The following is a 19,269-nucleotide window of genomic DNA, read 5'->3' as shown; positions in this document are numbered from 1 at the left end:
CAGGGGATTTGTATACAGGTCTCCCACAGAGAAGTACATAGCTGAAATTCTGCGTATGTGTATTGTGTATGTGGTGGATCTTTTGCTGCCTGTTGTACTAAATAGTCTGTAAATGATTTGAATGACTCGGGTGTTAGGTTTTTCCAGGAGGCTGGGAATGCCTAGCAGACCCACCACATACACATGCGCCATATTCAGAGAAACCTGCAAGGCATTCCTGGCCTCCTACAATACATAACACCCCAGTCATCCAAATCATTTGCAGGCTATTGCTGTACAACTGGCACCAGCAGAAGACTGAATAACTTTAGTATGGCTCATGTGCAAATGTACTTGCTAGAAGCAGAGAAAATGCTGCTTAGCACAGTAAAAGGCACTTTCTTTCCTTGCATAGAGAAACCCAAGTGTAAAGTGCACCAGTGCTCAGTGTTAAGGATAATATGGGAACAGAGGTAAATGCATGTGTCCCTCCATGCAGGTGTGTGGGTGAGTGCACGTGCATGCATGCAATGGGTGGGAAGGCAAGATTATCAGAGAAAAAGAATTCGGGAGTAATGAGTGCAGTGCTAACATGTTTCTCAAATATTTTTTACAAAAGGTGAGCAAACCTGTGTTTTGATAGCCTAATAGATTAACTTACCATTTCCTGCTAACTAACCTAAGGCAATTCTGGACACAGAAGTATTTTTTCTTCCTACATATTTTCCAATGCACACAATGATACCAATTTCCATACTTCTTAAATTATATCTGGAAACTGCTGTAGGCAACTGCCAAGCTACCCCATATATATTTTCTAATGGACAATTCAATTTTATATTCATGATCTTTTAGCTTTTCCTAAACAATTATTCCTGCTACCAAGACAGAGGAAACACACATATTGGAGGATGCTTCTCACTACCATAATAACAGAATACTAATGTAAAAGGAATAAAAAGATACATATGTGAACTCATACTTCTTAAAAAGCACTGTTCCTGTGGCATCTACTGTAGCACCTTTGGATTCCTTGGGGTGCATAGATATTATAACCAGAAGGAACCATTAGTTCACTTAGCCTGACCTGAATGCATTATATCAAGTGCAATTACTTTAGTTTCTGGTCAAAGCTCTGTCTTCAAAAAATAAATATCTGCAATGGAGAGGCCAAAGCACCATCGATCTGCAATAGCAAAGAACAAACGAGGTGAAAAATGCCTCAATGATGCTAGTAGGAGGACCATACCAGACTCTAGAGGAAGGTGAAAAACCCCAAGATTCCTACCAAACTCTCACCCAGGGAAAATCTTTTTCAGACCTCCTGATAAACAGTATAACTGTGAAGCATATGAACAAAGATATGCCAGCTAGGCACCTGAGAATATTCCCCGTACCTCCAAAGAGCACCAGCCTGCTTGGCTCACAACCCTGTCTACAACCACGAGCCACTTCATGCTGGAAGATACCTAAAGAAGTAAATTTCTTCAATGTATATTCATTTTAAGAGGGAAAATCTGCTTTACAGCAGGTTTTAATATATCAGAATTGGATATTTCTCTTCTGTGTTCACACAACCACTGAAAATGTGGGTTGTTCTGTTATCTGTTTCAAGGAAAGTTTAACCATTGTGAATAGCTAACATATGATCAGGTTGCAACAAATTCTTTAGTTGTCATGGACAATTGAATTTGGCATATAAATAAACAAAGTCTGTTTTATAATGCAATGTGACAGATACTTGTTTTGTGATTTATATGGTATATGTTCTGTGTAGAAAGTCTGAGCAATATTTAATTACTGTTATTGTAACAAAATGGAAAGGTCTTAGTGGAGAGTGAGCGATGCACTAGAGTCTCCTTTGGGACACTGAAAAACAGGGCAAAGGAAATGTGACTATTTCTTTCCATTCCTTCAGTCCAAAGTACACTTCTCTGGTTTCCTGTGTGTACTAAATTCATGCAAAATAATCTAAATGTTCTACTAGACTCCCCTGCTCCCAAGAATTAGAAAAGAAGAGCTGGCTTACAAAACTTTTATTCATTTAAATTATTTCTGATAAGTCATTAAAATCTTCATTAAACACAATTCCTACAGACTGTGAATAATTTGAAATACTACCATAAGGCTGCCATAATTAATAGCTTGCAAACATTCCCTGTGATTACAGATAATTTGTTTGAAATGTTTTATAGGAAATGCTATACAGTATATTAAAAAAACAAAATGAAAAATGTCTCCGAGGGAGAATAATATCATATCATAAGAATCTATGAAAGCCAAAAACACATGCACATGTTAGACAAGGGGTCACACTAATCTTTTAGCATGGGCAGGCCAAATTAATGGAACTTAGTCTAAGGCAAGCCTGCAACCTTGCCACTTCTGTCACCGGCCTCTGATTTGTCCCACGCTCGAGTGTTCCTGTTGTCCTGACTTTGCAGGCCAGGTACAGTCTCTTTCTGGGATGAATCTAGCCTGCAGCCTGTGAGCTGCTGACTCCTGTGCTAGACCAGAAATTCTCTCTGTTATACTTTCCAAATTTTTAGCGCAATAGCACCAGTATGGTATGTTAAATAGCACCAGTGGGTGCATCTACACATGCAATTAATGTGACATGATGACCTCCGGTGCAGTTTGCATGGGAGTCAGCTGCTCCGGGGCACAGCATCTGCACATGCGCCCAGGACTGTAGCACTTTGAGCCAGGGTGGAGCAGTCCTGGGCTGGCAGAGGCTCCCAGGGGTCAGCTCCAAGCTCTGGACAGTGGCATCGGGTGGTGGACAGCCTGCCTAAGGCATGGGGGTGCTAAAATGCAGGGCTAGGTGGCACCTTAGAACCTTCATGCCCCAGTCAGCCTCTGTCACCATCTACACATGTGTTTCAGCAGAGTAAATGGTCTGGGGCTGCACTGAGACTTGGGAAAGATTTCCTCAGCAAGAGGGAGCAGTTACTTCAGCAGGATTCGATCAAGGATCTTCCCCGCGATACAGAGGAGGGCAATACCTCAATAACTTCCACAGTCAGAATTACTTCTCTTTTCAAAAATGGTGACAAGATTGGCATTCCTCTCAGTGTTCCAGATTTTTCTCAGTGTTCCAGATTTTGAGAAAGCGTGTGGAGCTTGTTGGTCAGTTTCCCCACAAAATATGAAGACCTCAGTTGGTATGCCATCAGGGCCAGATGCTTTGTTGTTCTTTATCTGTCATATTACTTGGTGGACTTCTTCAGAGGTTGGTAGACTGGCAAATGCTTCCCTTACTGGATGCTGCAGGAAGAATTCAATTGTTTCATCAGTCACTGTCAATTCTCAGTTCCGGAGCTTTTGGTAGTGCTTCTCCTAGCGGTGTTGGAAAGATTCATCTTTAAGGAGTGTATTGCCATGTTTAGTTCTAAGTGGGGTAAGTCTGCAAGAGCTTAGTCCATACACAGCCCTGATTGCACTGAAGAAGCTCCACATGTCATTATTGCCAATAAATTGTTGGATTTTCTTTCACTTTCTCTTCCCACTATTTGTTTTTGATTTCTCAGGTCTTCTTCTGGTCTTCAGCATTAAGCCACTGAAGAGTTCCCAGCTTGTGACTGGACATAGGATGGTTTTGCCAGCCACAGAAAGCTTTTCTCTTCCAATCGAGAAGGTCTTTGATCTCAGTGTTATTTTTGTCAAACCAGCCCTGATGGCATTGACTGATAAAGCAAATTGATTCCAAGCAAACCTCATGGATAGTCTCCTTTAGAGTTTGCCAATCTTCCTCAATACAAGTATTATCACTTTCAATCCCAAGAATGGCAAGTTTCTTGCCGAGATATGTTTGGAGGACTTGGTGTCTAGGGGTCCAAAAGCATTTGATGTTGTACTGCCTTCAGACTGATTGGAATTGCTTTTGATGTTTCAAGAAAACACTAATGGGGCATGACTGATCTCACAAAGTGATGATTGGTCCGGCAGTCATCAGCTTCTGTCTTAACATGCATGATATGATAGCCTTTTATATCACGTGCTCTTACGATGACATAGTTGAGGAGATGCCACTGTTTTGAGTGGGGGTGTTGCCATGTTGTTTTGTACCTGTTACAGTCAGAAGGTCACGTTAGTAATGACATGGGCATACTCTCCACGTTTATTGTGTAAGAGGATGCTGTTGGAATTGGCCTTGCCCACTCCTTCCTTCCCAGTGGTGCCCCTTGAAGTGTTAAAGTCCTGGCCAACTCTCACATTGAAATCTCAAAGGAGGATCTTATCCTCTTTTAGGGTGATAGTCAGGATTTCATCAAGCTCAGTATAAAACTGTTTGTTCTATTCTTCAGCATTGAATGTTGCACTAATGACAGTAGCAAATGAACTGTTGGTCAGTTGAAGGCAGAGTCATGAGGTGATCATTAAAGCCACTGGATATGTCAAGTTTTAAATCACAGGAGTAGCTGTAATGTAGACATGCCCTAATATGAATGACAGCCATGGATGTAGCTACTTAAGTCATAGGTAAGTAAGGTGTTCTCTTTTACTTATCTCATAATCATGGTTTTAGTGGCAACCCTGAAAAAGAATAGTTTTCAATTAGCAATCAGCAATAATCGCGCCTCAGATTAACCTCATTGGCTACAATACTGCCACTGCTTTCTAAGTTCGTAACATTTCCAAACTCTTGTGAACAAGACAAAACTTCAATGCACTCTTAACTCTAGAAACATTGGAGAAAGTAACAAGACTGTTGATAATGAATTCTATCATGAAATGAAAGCCATCTTTTCAGAACTGAGGATTTAGGGATTGTGTTAGATTGACAATCAGCTGATTGTAAGCCCTGGCCCAAAGTTGCTGGTGGGGAGAGGGATAGGGGAAGGGTGGGGAGGGGGGGTCTTTCCCTGCTGTGGGCGGCTCTGGCCAGACTACAAAGTATGGTGGATAAGAGACTTCTGCCAGAGTTTAAGGGTCAGCGGGGGATGCTCTTTGGGTCTTCCAGCTGGGAATGTCTGATTTCCCATGCCCAAAAGCTTGATGAGAGCTGCTGGGCATGGGGTTTTGACAATCAGCTGATTGTCAGCCCCAGCCATGACAGCCCTAGATCTGGAACCAGACCTGGAGCTGTCCAGGCTAGAGCCAACTGTCAGTCCTGGCCCAACTTTCCAGTGCAGGGGGAAACTGAGATTATGATTCCAGCCTCCCCTTGCACTGACAAAATGTAATGGTGCAACTGGGATCTGATCCCTGATCCCAAAATTTTGCTTTCTACCATGCAGGTGTGACATGTCAAGAGGTGCGACTGTTAGGATGAGATCCAATTGTGCCTTTAAATGAACTGCATGTGCCAGGGGCCCATATATCACATGACAGATATGGAGCAGCATCATGGACATCGTGCAAACAAATAAATATATGATAAATAAGATACCAAAACTATTTGCAAAGCAAGTAATTACAAACAGTATATTTGAAACACTGAAGCTTAAATGGCATACATCTCACTCTTGGGTATTATGCATTTTATGATACTTAAGAAGAAAGATACCCTTAGTTTAATATCTTCTCTAGGCTATGTTAGACTGGATGTCATATATATTCTTCTACATAAAATTTAGATTTTACCAAGATGAACAGTTGATTTCTTTGGGCCAGGCAACATCCATCCAAACACAGTAAGACAATATTCTTGTATGTTTATAAACATATGCTCTAAAATTGAAAATATAAGATAAAATGTATAAAGTAACCAGGCTTATCCCACGGTCATCCACTGCAGCCCTGTCACTGCCTGCTTTGCCACAATGGGGCCAGCCAGGGTAGCAGCCGGACAAGCTGCAGCTTCTTCCGCCACTCATAGTCCCCACTCCCAGAGCCTGGCACAGCCCCAGCTGGGCAGTGTTTCCCCCCCCCACTTGTTCTAGCCCCAGCCCCTCCTCCACAGGGGCCCTGATCTGCCCCCCCACACGACCCTTTCCTTCTCCCTCGCCTCCACTGACAGACCTGCATCCAGCATTCAGGGTTGTAAAGTTGGAACCCATGTCAGAACTTTGAAACTCAGGTGTCAATTTACAAACATTGTAACTGCGGTTCGTTGGAACTCGAACTGTCCTAAGTTGAGGACTGCCTGTAGCTTATGTCAGGGGAGGCCAAATATGGCCCACCAAGCAATTCTATTTGGCCTGTGGGTCCCCTCCGTAAGCCATCAGTAAGCCCTGCCCCTCTGCAAGCCAGCGCCTCCATACAGGAGGTGCAGATTTTGTTGCTAAGCAACCAACTCCCATGCCAACCTGGCCTGACCTGCCCCAGACCTGAGCCATGGAGCAGTAGAGACAAGAAGCCTCTGCCGGGCAAAGCTTGTGCCTGGCTGCCTGTGGCTGCTTTCAGCCTCCCTGCCTGTGAGCGTGGACCTTCAGGTAAGGACCCCACTGGGCTGGGGCCAGGGCCTCCCACTGGAGGAAAGGGGGCCAGGAGTGAAGAGGGCCATATGCTATGGGGCCAAGCTGGGTGGCCTCACACAATGAAGGAGCGCAGGAGCTGTGCGCTATGGGGTTGGGTTGGACTGTCCCCACACACTGCCAACACCTGTGGCCAGGGACTGCGGTGGGAGAAAGAAGTGCTATGGGCCGGGTGGGGCTGGCCCTGATCGCTGCCACCACATGCAGCTCCAGGGACTTGCACGCTCCAGGGACTCCGAGGATCCACCCCCTCACACCATACATTCAAACACACCCACACCCTCCCATAGCCCCCAGACATACTCCCACTCCCCAATACCCACCTACACACCCACACCCTCCCACATACCCCAACCACATACCCCTCACATCCCTCCACACCCATCCCCCACCCTTCCCCACACCCCATACCCCCCAATACTACACACACATACCCACTTCCCAACCACACCTCCCCACATGCACCTCTTTACCCTTCAAATACAATATACATGAGTAAGACTGTATTTTGAGCTATTATGCCATTGTCTTTAGTCATGCTATGCAAACACACATTAATCAAGACAAAATATTTTTAAAATAACATTAACATAAGTTATATTAGATGTTTGATTTTTCTGGTATATCTATTTTTTCCAGTTCAAGATCCCCGCCCCCCCCCCCCAAAGTAGTACTTCCAGGTCTAGAACAGGGACCTTTGGTGGCAAAGTTCAGGGGTAGGGGCTGGACTTTGGGTCCCAAGATGGTGACTGGGGGCATGGCACCAGTTAAGGGGGGAGAGGGGGCTACCCTTGCAGCCCTCAACAGCTCACCAAAACTCATTAAGTGGCCTTCCAGATGAAACAATTGCCCATCCCTGGCTTATATGCTTATGTCATAGAATCATAGAAAAGTAGGGCTGGAAAGGAACCTCCAGAGATCACCTAATCCAACCCCATACCTGAGGCAGAATTATTCCTATCCAAACCATACTATACCATTCCCATCCAAACTCCACTGTCTAACCTCCTAGCAAAACTATGTTGTTCACCCTGACACAGCCACAAGACATAACATCCTAACCTGTCATAGGTAAAGCAGGGGGACCATGACAGCCAATATCATGCTGCTGTGCAAATTGTTAAAATATGCTCAAGAGACCTAAGGAAGAGCGTCCTGCTCCCCATTACAGAAGAAGGCAAAAATCCCCATAGTCCATATCAGTCTGACCATGGGGTAAAATTTCTTCCTAACCCCAAATATGATGATCAGTCTGACCGTGAGCAGAGAGGCAAGACCTTTAGCCAGGAATCTCTGGGTTTCAGTTGCACCAAGAGCATCTAAAACATTTTCTCATTTGAATTTCTACTAAAGGAAACTACTAGGAAAACCTGAATTGGTCTTTGCACGAGTATATTTAAATCCCCTACCTTGGCTGCACCCAATGCTTCTGAGGAAGGCAAAAACCAGTCCCCTCTGATATGGGTAGCAGCAGGAGGGGAAAAACAATTTCTTTCTGGCCCCATGTGGCAACCAGCAGAGCCCAAAAGCATGGGAACTACCCATAGTACTCCTAGAGCGTCCCCAACCAATGATTTGTCCAACCTCTTATTGAACATCTTCAATCATGGAGATTCCACAGCTTCTCTAGGCAGTCTATTCCAGTCTCACTATTTTAACAGTGAAGCAGATTTTCCTGATATCCACTCTAAACCATTGGTGATGTGTATGGGGTGCATGCGCACCTCCTGAGATCAGCTGTGCACCCCCTAGAAGTGCCAGCTGCAAAACTGGAAGTGCCACCAGACGTGCACTTCCGGTTTTGCTGCTCGCTTGGCGATCGGCCACTGGGGAACCCCCCACTCCCCTGTTGGCAATCTGGTGCCCCGCCAGATTCAGAAGGCACCAGTTGCCCATGCTCTAAACCTACTTTGTTGCTGCATCAAGCCATTGGTCCACATTCTCCCATCTCTGCAGCAAGAGAAAAGTGTTTTCTCTTTTTGTTATGTTAACCCATTGGGTATTTAAAGATGGAAGGAAGACCTTTTTTACAAGCTGAACATGCCTATTTTGCTCCACCTCTTCTCATATGATTTTTGTTGCCTGCCTCTTGACACTAACTTCTCCTTTTTAATGGACCAGGTCTTGTCTAGTGGTCTAGCCACTAGGGGAAGGCAGGAACCAGGGGTGTAGTCTAGAAAATAGGTTGAGTCAAAGGGGAATTCCACAATCCAAGAACAGAGCCAAGCGGAGTCAGGAATCAAGAAAGCCAGGGAGCACAGGAACAGGCTTACCAAACCAGACCTTAGACAGAAATGTTGACTGGTCTTGAGTCTGTTGCCACAGCTAAAAATAAATAGAGAAACTGCTCTCCCACCAGCCACTCAGAAGGCCCAGACAGTGGCCAGCTGAAGTTATTAGCTGGATTAGGGTTGACATTTAAAGCTCCAGGCAGGTGTGACCTCCAATTAAGCAATTAGTTCAGGCTAGGCTGCCTATAGGGCCTTTGTCATCCATGTCCTTTTTGAAATGTGGAGCCCAAAACAGCATATGGAATTCTAGATCAGACCTAACCAGTGCTGAGTAAGAAGGCACTACTACCTCCTGTGCCTTGCACCTGATGCTCCTGTTGATGCAGCCCAAAACGACAGTTGCCTTTTGTGCAGCTGCATCACACTGCAGATGCATATTGAACACTGTGGTGATCTATCAAGGCTCCCAGATCATTGTCTGTTTTACTGCCATCCAGCCAAATGTCCAGCCAGACATTTTGTGGGGTTTTTTTCCTTCCTGAGATGTAGCACCTTGCATTTCTCAGCACTAAACTTCATCCTGTTAGCTCAAGCCCAATTTTCCAATCTGTCAAAATCATCCTGAATTGCCCTCCTGTCTTCCAATGTGTTTGTGATCTTTCCCGTTTTTGTTCCATCTGCAAACTTGCTCAAGAAGCTCTAAATTCCGGCATCCAAGTCGTTAATAAGCATGTTGAACAGTACTGGGCCAAAGACATACCTTTGTGGAATTTCACTCAAAACTTCCTACCATTCTGACACAGACCACTTAAAATTAGCTTTTGCCTGCAGCAATTGAGCCAGTTGTCTATGCACCTTATAGTAGTTTTGCTTAATTTACATTTCTTCAATTGTTTACAAGATCACATGGAATTTTGTCAAAAGCCTTACTGAAGTCCAGTAGTACACTTGATATCCACACCATTCATTTAATCTACCTGTGGCGGCGAGAAGCCCCCACAGGCTTTTGAAGGGGATGGGGCAGACCCCACAGGCCCCCCCCCACCGGGGAAACTTACCTCTGGGAGCACAGCTGGAGCCGGAGCAGGAGCCGCAGCTGCGGCTGTGTGAGCCGGCGTTATGCCGGCTGTTTAATCACCTGTTCCTGGGGTGGGGAAAAGCAGAGCCAATCGCGGTGGCTGGAGCATCCACTGCAGGAAGATTTAAAAGCCCCACCAGAACCCAGAAAGGGGGGATAGAGGGAGAATGCCAGCTTGGAGCATGCCAGGTGTGGTGAGGCTCCTGTGCCAAACAGAAGGGTTGCAGCCGGCTCAGTGCCGACATCTAGAGCAAGGGAGGAGAACGGAGCTCCTGGGCAAGGCATGGAGGGAGAAGCCAGTCCACTCCCCACCCCTTTCCCTTTTGTCCAGCTGCATACATTACAGCTGATCATTGGAGGTGTCTCACCCAGAGGCGGCAAGGAAGACACCTGCCACTGAAAGCCTCGCTTGTCAGCACCCACGACGAAAGCACTACTTGCTGTAACAGCCAAGCTAGCGCACCAGTGCCCACACCGATGCTCGTCCCCTGGAGAAAGGGGTCTACAGGGCACAGCAGAACAATGCAGGCTACCCTGTCTGTTGGAGTGTGGATGGGGTGTAGGAGGGCAGAGCCCCGTGGAACATCACATCAAGACTGTGAGTACTACCGTCCCCAGGGTCCCCCAGGAAAAGGATCTCCACTGAACCCCTCCTTTCACTTAATAACAGCAAGTAATGGCAGGAAAGTTGAGGGGAGGGGCCCCGCGCCGGACGGATGGTACAGCACCCGACATACCTCCCACCTTAGATACCTCCACACTACCCAAGCAGTTACTTTGTCAGAGGATATCACGTTTGTTTGGCATGATGTGTTCTTACTAAATCCTTGCTGGCTGGTTGTCCTCCAGATGCTTCCAAATGGACTTCCTTATGATATGCTCCAGTAATTTCCTGGGTACTGAAGTTAGGCTAACCAGTCTTTTCCCGGGTCTTCTTTTCTGCCTTTTTTTAAAGAGAGGTACTATGTTGGCCCTTTTGTAGTCTCTGGTACCTCACCTGCCTCCCACAACTTTGTAAGTCTTATTGCCACAGGCTCTGAGATCTCCTCTGCCAGTTCCTTCAGTATGCTGAGATGGAGTATATCAGGCCCTGCCAATTTGAATTCATTCAGACCTGTACAAAGCTCTCAGACTATTTGTTTTAGTATATCATCTCTCACCTAGCCCTCTCTAGGGCTCTTTTTAGCCACCCGCACTCCATCCCTCCTGCCCCTCCCCACACCAATACTTACTTGCTCCCAGCATCCGAATGCTGATGAAACCAGTGACACTAGAAGCTGCTTTTAGGATTGGGGGAGGGAGGGGGGGCGGGAAGGGAGGCTGGCAACAGCCCAGTGCCAGGAGGCCAGGTTGGAAAAAGCACAGCTCTGGGACGGGGGCCAGCAGCTGAGTTCTCCTAGCCCCAGGATTGCACAGGTCACTATACTGAAGTTTGATGAACCAGTCTAATCTAGATCAATTACGTTTGAGTGTACATCAATCCAGGTCTATCTTAGACTGGGGGTTCTCCATTTTTAGACTGATCTATGTGCACAGAACTAATGTACAGTTACCAGTTTAGACTGATTTCTGATCACTGAGACCGGGTCTAAGTGTAAGGTCCATACTGCAGCGAACTAATTTAGATCTGGTGCAGACATTCACTAATTCCTGCAAATGTCTGCACTTAACCTACAAGAACAATGTTATTGGTGTAGCTCCCTATTCCCTTCAGGATCCAAACATTCACCAGGTTCCAAACATTCACCATCTTCCTTGATTTCCATATAACATGCCCTTCCATACAATCTGGTATTACTTATGCAAGAGATTACACTATTTTTCTGCCTTGATTCTCAATCTCACCACAAACTCTGTAAGAAAAACTACATTTTCCTTCTTGCCTATATATCACTCATTTCTCTCCTCTTATGTTGCTATTTATAACTGCCGTCTCAGAAAGTGCAGGGCATTTTTTATAGAAGCTTGATGCATAAATTTAATTTGTATTTTAAAAATAACTGTTTTCTTCCACTCTTTCCAGGTTCTGGTGTTTTCAAGAAATGGAAGCCTCATTCTTTCTCTGTCTCTTTAACAATCTGGTAACCATCTTCCCAGCAACAACACATCTGGTATCTCCCTTGTAACTGGGAAAGTTTTAGAACTTGTTTCCCTAAAAGAACAGAACCAAAATTTTTACAGATTTAGATTTTTTTTAATAAGTAGAATCAGGCCCTTCAAACAGCAAGTGAAGTGGTTCTTATTGGCAGTGCTTATTCAACATATCACCAATATTACTAGCCAATCTGACTGTGCAGGATTTCCAGTTATTTTATAACATTTTCCAAGCTGGCAGTCTTTAAAATTACTTGAGCTCCCAACTAAAAAATCCCAATACAGTGAAAATGATCAAACAGCTTCCGTTTTCCATCCTGCTAAACAACAACAACTATTTATTTTAAGGACATTTTATGTCCAGTCCCAGAAGTCTAAGATACAAATACTGAAGCAATTACTTTAAAAATAAGAAAAATACGAATTAGGTTATATGCCATCTCAGGTTTACATAAATGTCTCATGAACTACAATTAGGAAAAATATACACAATATTTTAATGAAAATTAAAATAAACACCAATTCAAATATTTTCAGGCACAAAAAGCAAAGCAACTACCAGAAAGAAAACACCATTTTTGGTAGCTCACCTATTTAGAAAAGCAAGGTAGTAAAGGAAAATTCCTGCCACACTAAATCATCATTATCTCCATTCTACCTCACTAGAACTCTGTTGGAGGCTAAGAATTCTAAAGAGTTTTGTAAAATAACCTTTGTTTTTAAGGCTGGGAATAAGCGTTATTTGTGTAATCCATATTTTGCAAATGGGGAGTGCCACGGTCAATTCAGTATAAAGAATCAATCCTTTTAAATGGGTTTAGTTGCTAATGGCTAGGGCCTGGTTTAAATTACAGGCCCAGTTCATTAATATCATGGCCCAATCATGGTGGGGGGGCTGCCATTTTTGCACCCAGATTGTGGTACCTCCTCCCATGCCTCCTGATTGCTTCTGTTTGCTGATGGCTGCTGGAGGCTGGGGAAAGCATTCCCTTGCCAGCAGAAAAATCCTAGCAGTCTAAGGGAGGGGGAAAGGGTTGCAAAAGGGATAGGGAGAAGAGAGAGCTTGGAGATGGGTAGGGAAAAGGAGGAGCTGTTTGCTCCGCCAGGTGGAAAAACTGGGTCATGGGAGCTGCCTTGGCAAATGGCTCTGGCACCGTATAGGGGAGGGGTTGTTTCTCCTCCACACATATGTTCTCTCCCCCTGCACCCAAGCTCCTGCACCACAGTTTTCCTGCATGGAGAAAGCATTCCCCAGCCTGCATGAGCCATATTGTCGCAACAAAATGCCATGATATGGCTGCTTGCTGGGGAGCTCCCTAGCAAGTGGCCATATCATGGCATTTTGTTGCAAATCACATTTTTCATGAAAAATCATTTAATTATGTGTTTTTCAAGGAAAATGCAAAATTGCTATTTAAACCAGCTCCTTCTAGTGGTATAGCTGTGAGGGAGCCATAATGGACTTCTACAATGTTACTACATTTGATATATAATTTTGAATACTGAGGTGTTACCATATAGTACGTTATTTGTGTCAATAATACACATTTTAAGAACCTATATTCCTATTTACTCAATAGATCATATTTAAATCATAGCAGTATTGCTAATCAAGGCAATAACAGTGTTATTCTAAAGCACAAGACTCAATATGTAATGAGTTTTACCACCCAAGAAGGTTTGTAAAAGTTTTCAACTGTTGTGTCTTGAACAATGAGTTGTGTCTTGAAAATGAACATAAAAATATATAAAATAGGTCAACATATTTAGTAGGCATCATATACTTTGGAATTACATCATTACTTGTCAAGTCCAGAGCACTAATTTTATCTAGAACGCTGAAGCTGTATTATAATGATACTTGCAATCTCTAAGGGCCTCATTACACCTTATGCTGTAAACCACACAAACATTAATCAGCTTAGTGTTGTTCAGCTTAGTGGAGCAGTCATACTTTAAGGCAAAAAACCATCTCTGACTGTCCTTCACCTGCACAGATGTGACTTGCCAGTAGAGGCTTGATGAATAGGGGCGGGTCTAGGAGGTAGGGGCAGGATGGGCTCGCTGCTCCTGCCAGGCAGAGCAAACACCACAGTCCGGGAACACCCAGCAGCTGCAGTGCCTCCCATTGCTGCCTGGACTGGCTTGCTGCTTCAGCTCTGAGGGGCCCAATCTTTTTTTCCTCTGGAGCCTGCCCTCCTGCATCAACCCTGCTTGGGCTGCTGGCCAGCTGACCACCACCTGAGGTCCAAGGGGACCACTCCCTTTTTTCTTTGGAGTTCACCTCCCCTGCACCACCGCCAATAGGAGCAACAAGCCAGTTTATGCAGCAATTGGAGGCATCATGGCCACCAGGCACTGCAGGGCTGCAGTGCTCGCTCTGCTTGAAGTACCTGGCCCCACTGCCTCCCAGCATCTCCCCCACTCACCCTGACTCAGGAGGGCCCACTATTTCCTGGGATGCTGGAGACTGGGTGGACTAGCTGTATAGATTGGGCACACCTTAATGGAACAGGAGTAAAATTAGGTGGATTACAGAAAACACTGCTCAGGAATGTTTTATTTTTAAACTAATAACTTGTGCTTTAAGCCACTTAAAGCTGCCTAAATTTACCATGTAACCACCATGTAACCCTAAGAATAATTCTTCTCTTAACCTACTGTAGAAACAAAAACACAATTCAGCCAAAATAAAATTCAAAGATGCTAAGATTTCTTATCCAATAGAAAAAATAGAGGGACTGCACTGTTTTGAGATACTTCCTGTAGATTATATGTGCTGTAATACCTATGCTTTCATTGGATACTATAACCTCCTGTGCTCTTCCCCTGGATGGCGCATATGGGGGTTCCTCTCTGACCTCACCGCTGCTTTTGGGAAGGAACAGTTCTGTTAGTAGGGTGTTTTCGGGTGGGTTCCCCAGGGGGTCTTACCTGCCACATCTTTGATGGTAAATAATTCTAATTGGAAGGAAGATGTATGGTCCGTCTTCCTTGGCGACTCCCTTTGGTCGTCCCCGCTGTTCCTCCTGTTTGGGGCTCCACCTCCCCTACACCCTGACTAACACCAACCAAGACATCGTCACCTGTATCATTGGAGTCGGTAATCCTGTATACTTGTGGTGCTCCGGCTCTCAGAATTTTATGGCTGTAGGATAGGGACGGTATTCTTACCCCGAGTGCTTCCTACTGCCCCCTCTTCTTTTGTATGTACGTCACCCGGCTTCAGTACTGCTCTGTCCCCCAGCATGTTGCCTTTTCCCCAGGCTTCGTACTTGCCATCAGTCAGCCATGTCTGGATCCCTGCTCCACTTGGTCCTGCTGGGCTCCAGTATTCACTGCAGACCTCTGACGTCCACGTTGACTCTAAGTAAATCCTCAGGCACTCTCTGGCCTTCACTGGGACTGAACTCCTGCCCTGGTCCCTCCGGGCTGGTTGGAGACCTTCCTTCTGGTCCCCCCCGCTGGTCTTCTGCTGGGTCTTTTATCCAGGTTCCCGGGGTCTGGCCAACCAACCGGTCCCGGCATGCTGTTATAAAGCGAGCCCACGCCGATGAGGGAGCCAGTCCTGGCTCCTTTGGTTTCGGCCATTTTTTTTCTCTTTTCTTCTTCACTTTCCCCGCGTTTGGCTGCTGGTGCAGCATCCCGCCACCTCTGCTCCTCATCTGGCGAGGGTAAGTCTTTTCCACAGATACATAAAGGTGAATTTTTTTTATCTCTAAATTGTTAAATTTAGGCTTTTAGTGCATGTGTACATACCTATGTGATCTAGGGGTATAGGTTGTAGCCATGTTGGTCTAAGGACATAGGCAGACATGGTTATTTGGGTAAATCCAGTATCTTTTATTAGACCAATTCAGATAGTTGGAGAAATTCGGCTTTGCAAGCTTTTGGGTACAAATACCCTTCGTCAGGCTGAGGAAATGTCTGCAGTTAGTCTGTGCTCTTCCTGGACGGAATAGTAAAGAAGCCAGAGGCCAGGATGCATGTGAGAAAGCCAGTCAGTGAAAATGTTAATTGAGGTAGTTAATGGTAGTCAAAGCCAAGAATACCCAATTACCTGTAAGGGCACATTTCTCATAAGAAAACCACTCTCTCCAATCTCTCAGTTCTAATCCTCACAGGGAATTTACAGAACACTTTTTCACAGATGGGTCTATGAACTTCACTTCATCAACCTACTGGATACAAAAAATCATGGACTAAATATAGACATTGGATTTATGACACATTATATCCTGCCTAACATCTGACTCCCTAGATAATCTCTCTACTATTTACCAGCTATATTCATTCCCTTTCCCCTTGCCCCAACCTGTCTCTCACTTATTGACTACCACAATTTACATTTTCACTGACTGGCTCTCCCATCCATACTGGCCTCTGACTGCTTTACTATTCCATCCAGGAATAGCATAGACCAACTGCAGACACTTCCTTAGCCTGATGAAAGGTATTTGTACGTGAAAGCTTGCAAAGAGTTTTTCCAACTATTTGAGTTGGTCTAATAAAAGATATTGGATTTACCCAAATAACTGTTTGCATATGTGTTCTAGACATCTCAAAATTAAAACACCGGAAAGTAGGATATTAAGGAGATGAAATTATTAGACACCAAAATGGTGCTAATTTATGTAAAACAATCAGAATTCAAGACATGCACACAATAGGATAGTCCTTGGATTCCCTGGATCTAGGAGAGATGTTATTATACACACTGAATGACACAATTTATGCTTTGTAATTACAGCTTTAAAACATTATTTATGAGACATTCTTAAATTCATTTTGGATTAATTCCCTTCTCTGGTAACAATTACAGAATTTTAGGACCACCAAAATTATTCTGACAGGCCCTTTTGGAATAAGTCAGCGTGTCTGGAGCAGTATGTACAAAAGAACCTAGTAAAATCCCTCATTAACAGAAAATAGAAGTGGCTGTTTGTCCCATTCCTTTTAAGCAAAGAGTACTTAATTATCAAGGCAGAACTAGAGCATGTTTTCCTCATAAGGAAAAGCAATCAATTAAAACAGTGTTACATATATATTGATATATACTATCTAAGGTCACAGCAATGAAGTTGTTTTAATTTTAAACATATGAAGACTATTGACTGGGGTACGGCAAGGCTCTGCAGATATGTTCCAACAAAGCAGTTTCCATTTGGAAAACCACAAATATTTCTGACTTCAGTTGCTAATTTTTCACCCAAAATTATTTCCATGCTTTTTTAAAAATCTGGGTATGGAAATAATTATCAGTTTATCTTTAAAGTCTGTGGGCCGTTGGTCACGTGTTTGTATTTATCCTTCTGTTATGATGATCTCTTTATAGATTTCATATCATTAACTGTCCTGTAAAATAGTTATGATACATCTCCAAATGCTGGGTCAAAGAGAAGCTCAGGTAAGCAAGAGAAATGTTGTGCCTACTGAAAATATGTTTTGGTCACTGTTCACTGAATACTTTACTCAGCTGCTTGGCAACTCTGGTTTGTGAGATGAGATGCAAAGTGAAGTGCTACAAGTTGAGGGGATAATAGAACAGTGCTGCATAGTCTGGATTTATGAACTGTAGAAACAAAGTATATTATGCAACAGAATGATCCACAGATTTCATAGGGAATATTAAAAAAGAGAAATATCGCTAGCTGGCCAATCAGCAGTTTCTTTCATACCTTATATATCCTGTCAGGAGCTGGAAGTTATATTGGAAAAATATTGCATCATGAGATACAAATAGCTACTTACTTTAAATTGAATACAACTATTGATCAACACGGATCTAAGTACAAGTGTGGCAGTGAATAGTTTATATAGCCTAGTTTTAATATTAAGCATGCAAGATTATTCTTTCATAGATTCATAGATATTAGGATTGGAAGGGACCTCAGCAGATCATTGAGTCTGACCCCCTGCCCCGGGCAGGAAAAAGTGCTGGGGTCACATGACCTCAGCCAGGTGCTTGTCCAGTCACCTCTTAAAGACCCCCAAGGTAGAGGAGAGCACCACCTCCCTTGGAAGACTTTCAAAAGAGTCCATTTGCTCCTGATGTTTATTTTGTATCTGAAATTCTAATAGTTTGTCAATAACAATAATTTAAGAACAAAGAACTTTATTGTTACAAATGGATTATTAGGATTTTGGGGAGTGGGGTATGAAGAGGACAGGATGGACTCTTAGGGCAGTAAAAACTAGTACAAACTTATTGTCGTAACAAAATAAAAAATACACAATATATGCATACCTGCTTCTATATAGAATTTCCTCTCAGACTGCGAGGGTGAAGTAAGTGAATGTGCTACCTATATTACATGTTTAAGGAAAAAAATACTAGGGAATGGCAAAGACTTGTGATAATGGCAATTTTGGTGATTTTGCAGCATTTATCTATGCTCTACCAAAAACAAGACTATGATGTATTTCTGAATAATCAACTGTTCATATTTTAAAATTTCCACCAATATGTTTTGCAGGTTCTCTTACTTTGTTCTGTAACATGAATGTCTTCCCATTTTTGGAAGCTATTTTTTCTAAGGTTTTCCTACTGTGTTTATTTTTAAAATTATTTTTATGCTATAAAAACAGCCTATTCTCTTTCAAATAAGGATGTGCCACATGCCTGATAAAGTAAGTACACTTAAGCTAATATTGCTGGAATTGTTTAAGAAACAAAACAATTTTATAAAACTCGGAAAATGCTTGAGACAGGTCCTAAAAAGTGAGTGGGTACGTGTTGATACCAATAACTCAAAAGAATGTGACAGTCTTATCTATCTCTTGAGGGCATGACCCAGCAGCCATTTGTAGCTCTTAAGCTTCACCGTGTTTTCTGAGTTAGGTCTTAGAATTTTTAAACAAATGTGTTTAAATAAGCACCATCATTATGAGGAGATAGAGCTGCAGTGAAGTAGCAACCCTACACACTTGCAGTGTAGGAAAGGGTGGATCATTTTTATTTTGTGTTTTATGGTAGCACACAATGGGTACATGTACATGTGCATTTTAATGCGCAGTAGCCTATTTTACTGTGCATTAAAGTGTCACGTAGAAATGCAATTACACTCATGCACAGTAAAATAGGCTACTGTGCATTAAGCATTACTTAAAAACTGTGAACATTCATTACTGCACAATAAGGCAGCTTAATGAGAATTTGTTTAGTACCTCACATTGGGAAAAGCACTTTAATTCATGTGTAGACATGCCCAGTGCTAATTATAGACCAAGATTGTACTTTGCATTGTACAAACACAGAGGAAGAAAGAAATTAAATTCCTGCCCCCGAGAGTTTACAGTTTAAGATACAAGAAAGATAAACTGCTGATGTGCTGTGACTGCTGCCTGTCATATTCATCAGTTTTGTGTCATTTCTTCATGTTTTCACATCTGCCTGTATCTGTCTTCTATTATCAAGCTTTTTGCAGGTTTCATGGCAAAGAAGAATTTTAACAAAGATAAGGAGGGA

The 19,269-nt window shown here is 43.4% G+C and overlaps 1 protein-coding gene and 1 non-coding gene across 12 annotated transcripts in view; both read right to left on the bottom strand.

Annotated features, from left to right (window-relative positions):
* CRPPA (CDP-L-ribitol pyrophosphorylase A) overlaps positions 1–19,269 on the bottom strand; it is a 222,658-nt gene that overhangs the window by 12,915 nt on the left and 190,474 nt on the right. Inside the window, exon 10 of one of the 11 annotated variants that reach the window (XM_019497804.2) lies at positions 2,001–4,515. The exons of the other annotated variants lie outside the window; for them this stretch is intronic. Coding sequence (XP_019353349.1) covers positions 4,504–4,515 — 12 coding nt within the window. The 3' untranslated portion in view covers positions 2,001–4,503. Of the gene's footprint in view, positions 1–2,000; positions 4,516–19,269 lie in introns of those variants that run through there. 11 annotated transcript variants of the gene reach the window in all.
* Positions 4,464–4,606, bottom strand: LOC132251003 (U4 spliceosomal RNA). Its single transcript, XR_009462814.1, has one exon. It is a non-coding gene; the product is annotated as a U4 spliceosomal RNA (small nuclear RNA).

Source organism: Alligator mississippiensis, chromosome 5 (assembly GCF_030867095.1).
Source record: "Alligator mississippiensis isolate rAllMis1 chromosome 5, rAllMis1, whole genome shotgun sequence".
Classification (NCBI taxonomy): Eukaryota; Metazoa; Chordata; order Crocodylia; family Alligatoridae; genus Alligator; species Alligator mississippiensis.
This window is presented reverse-complemented; position numbering and strand designations above follow the sequence as displayed.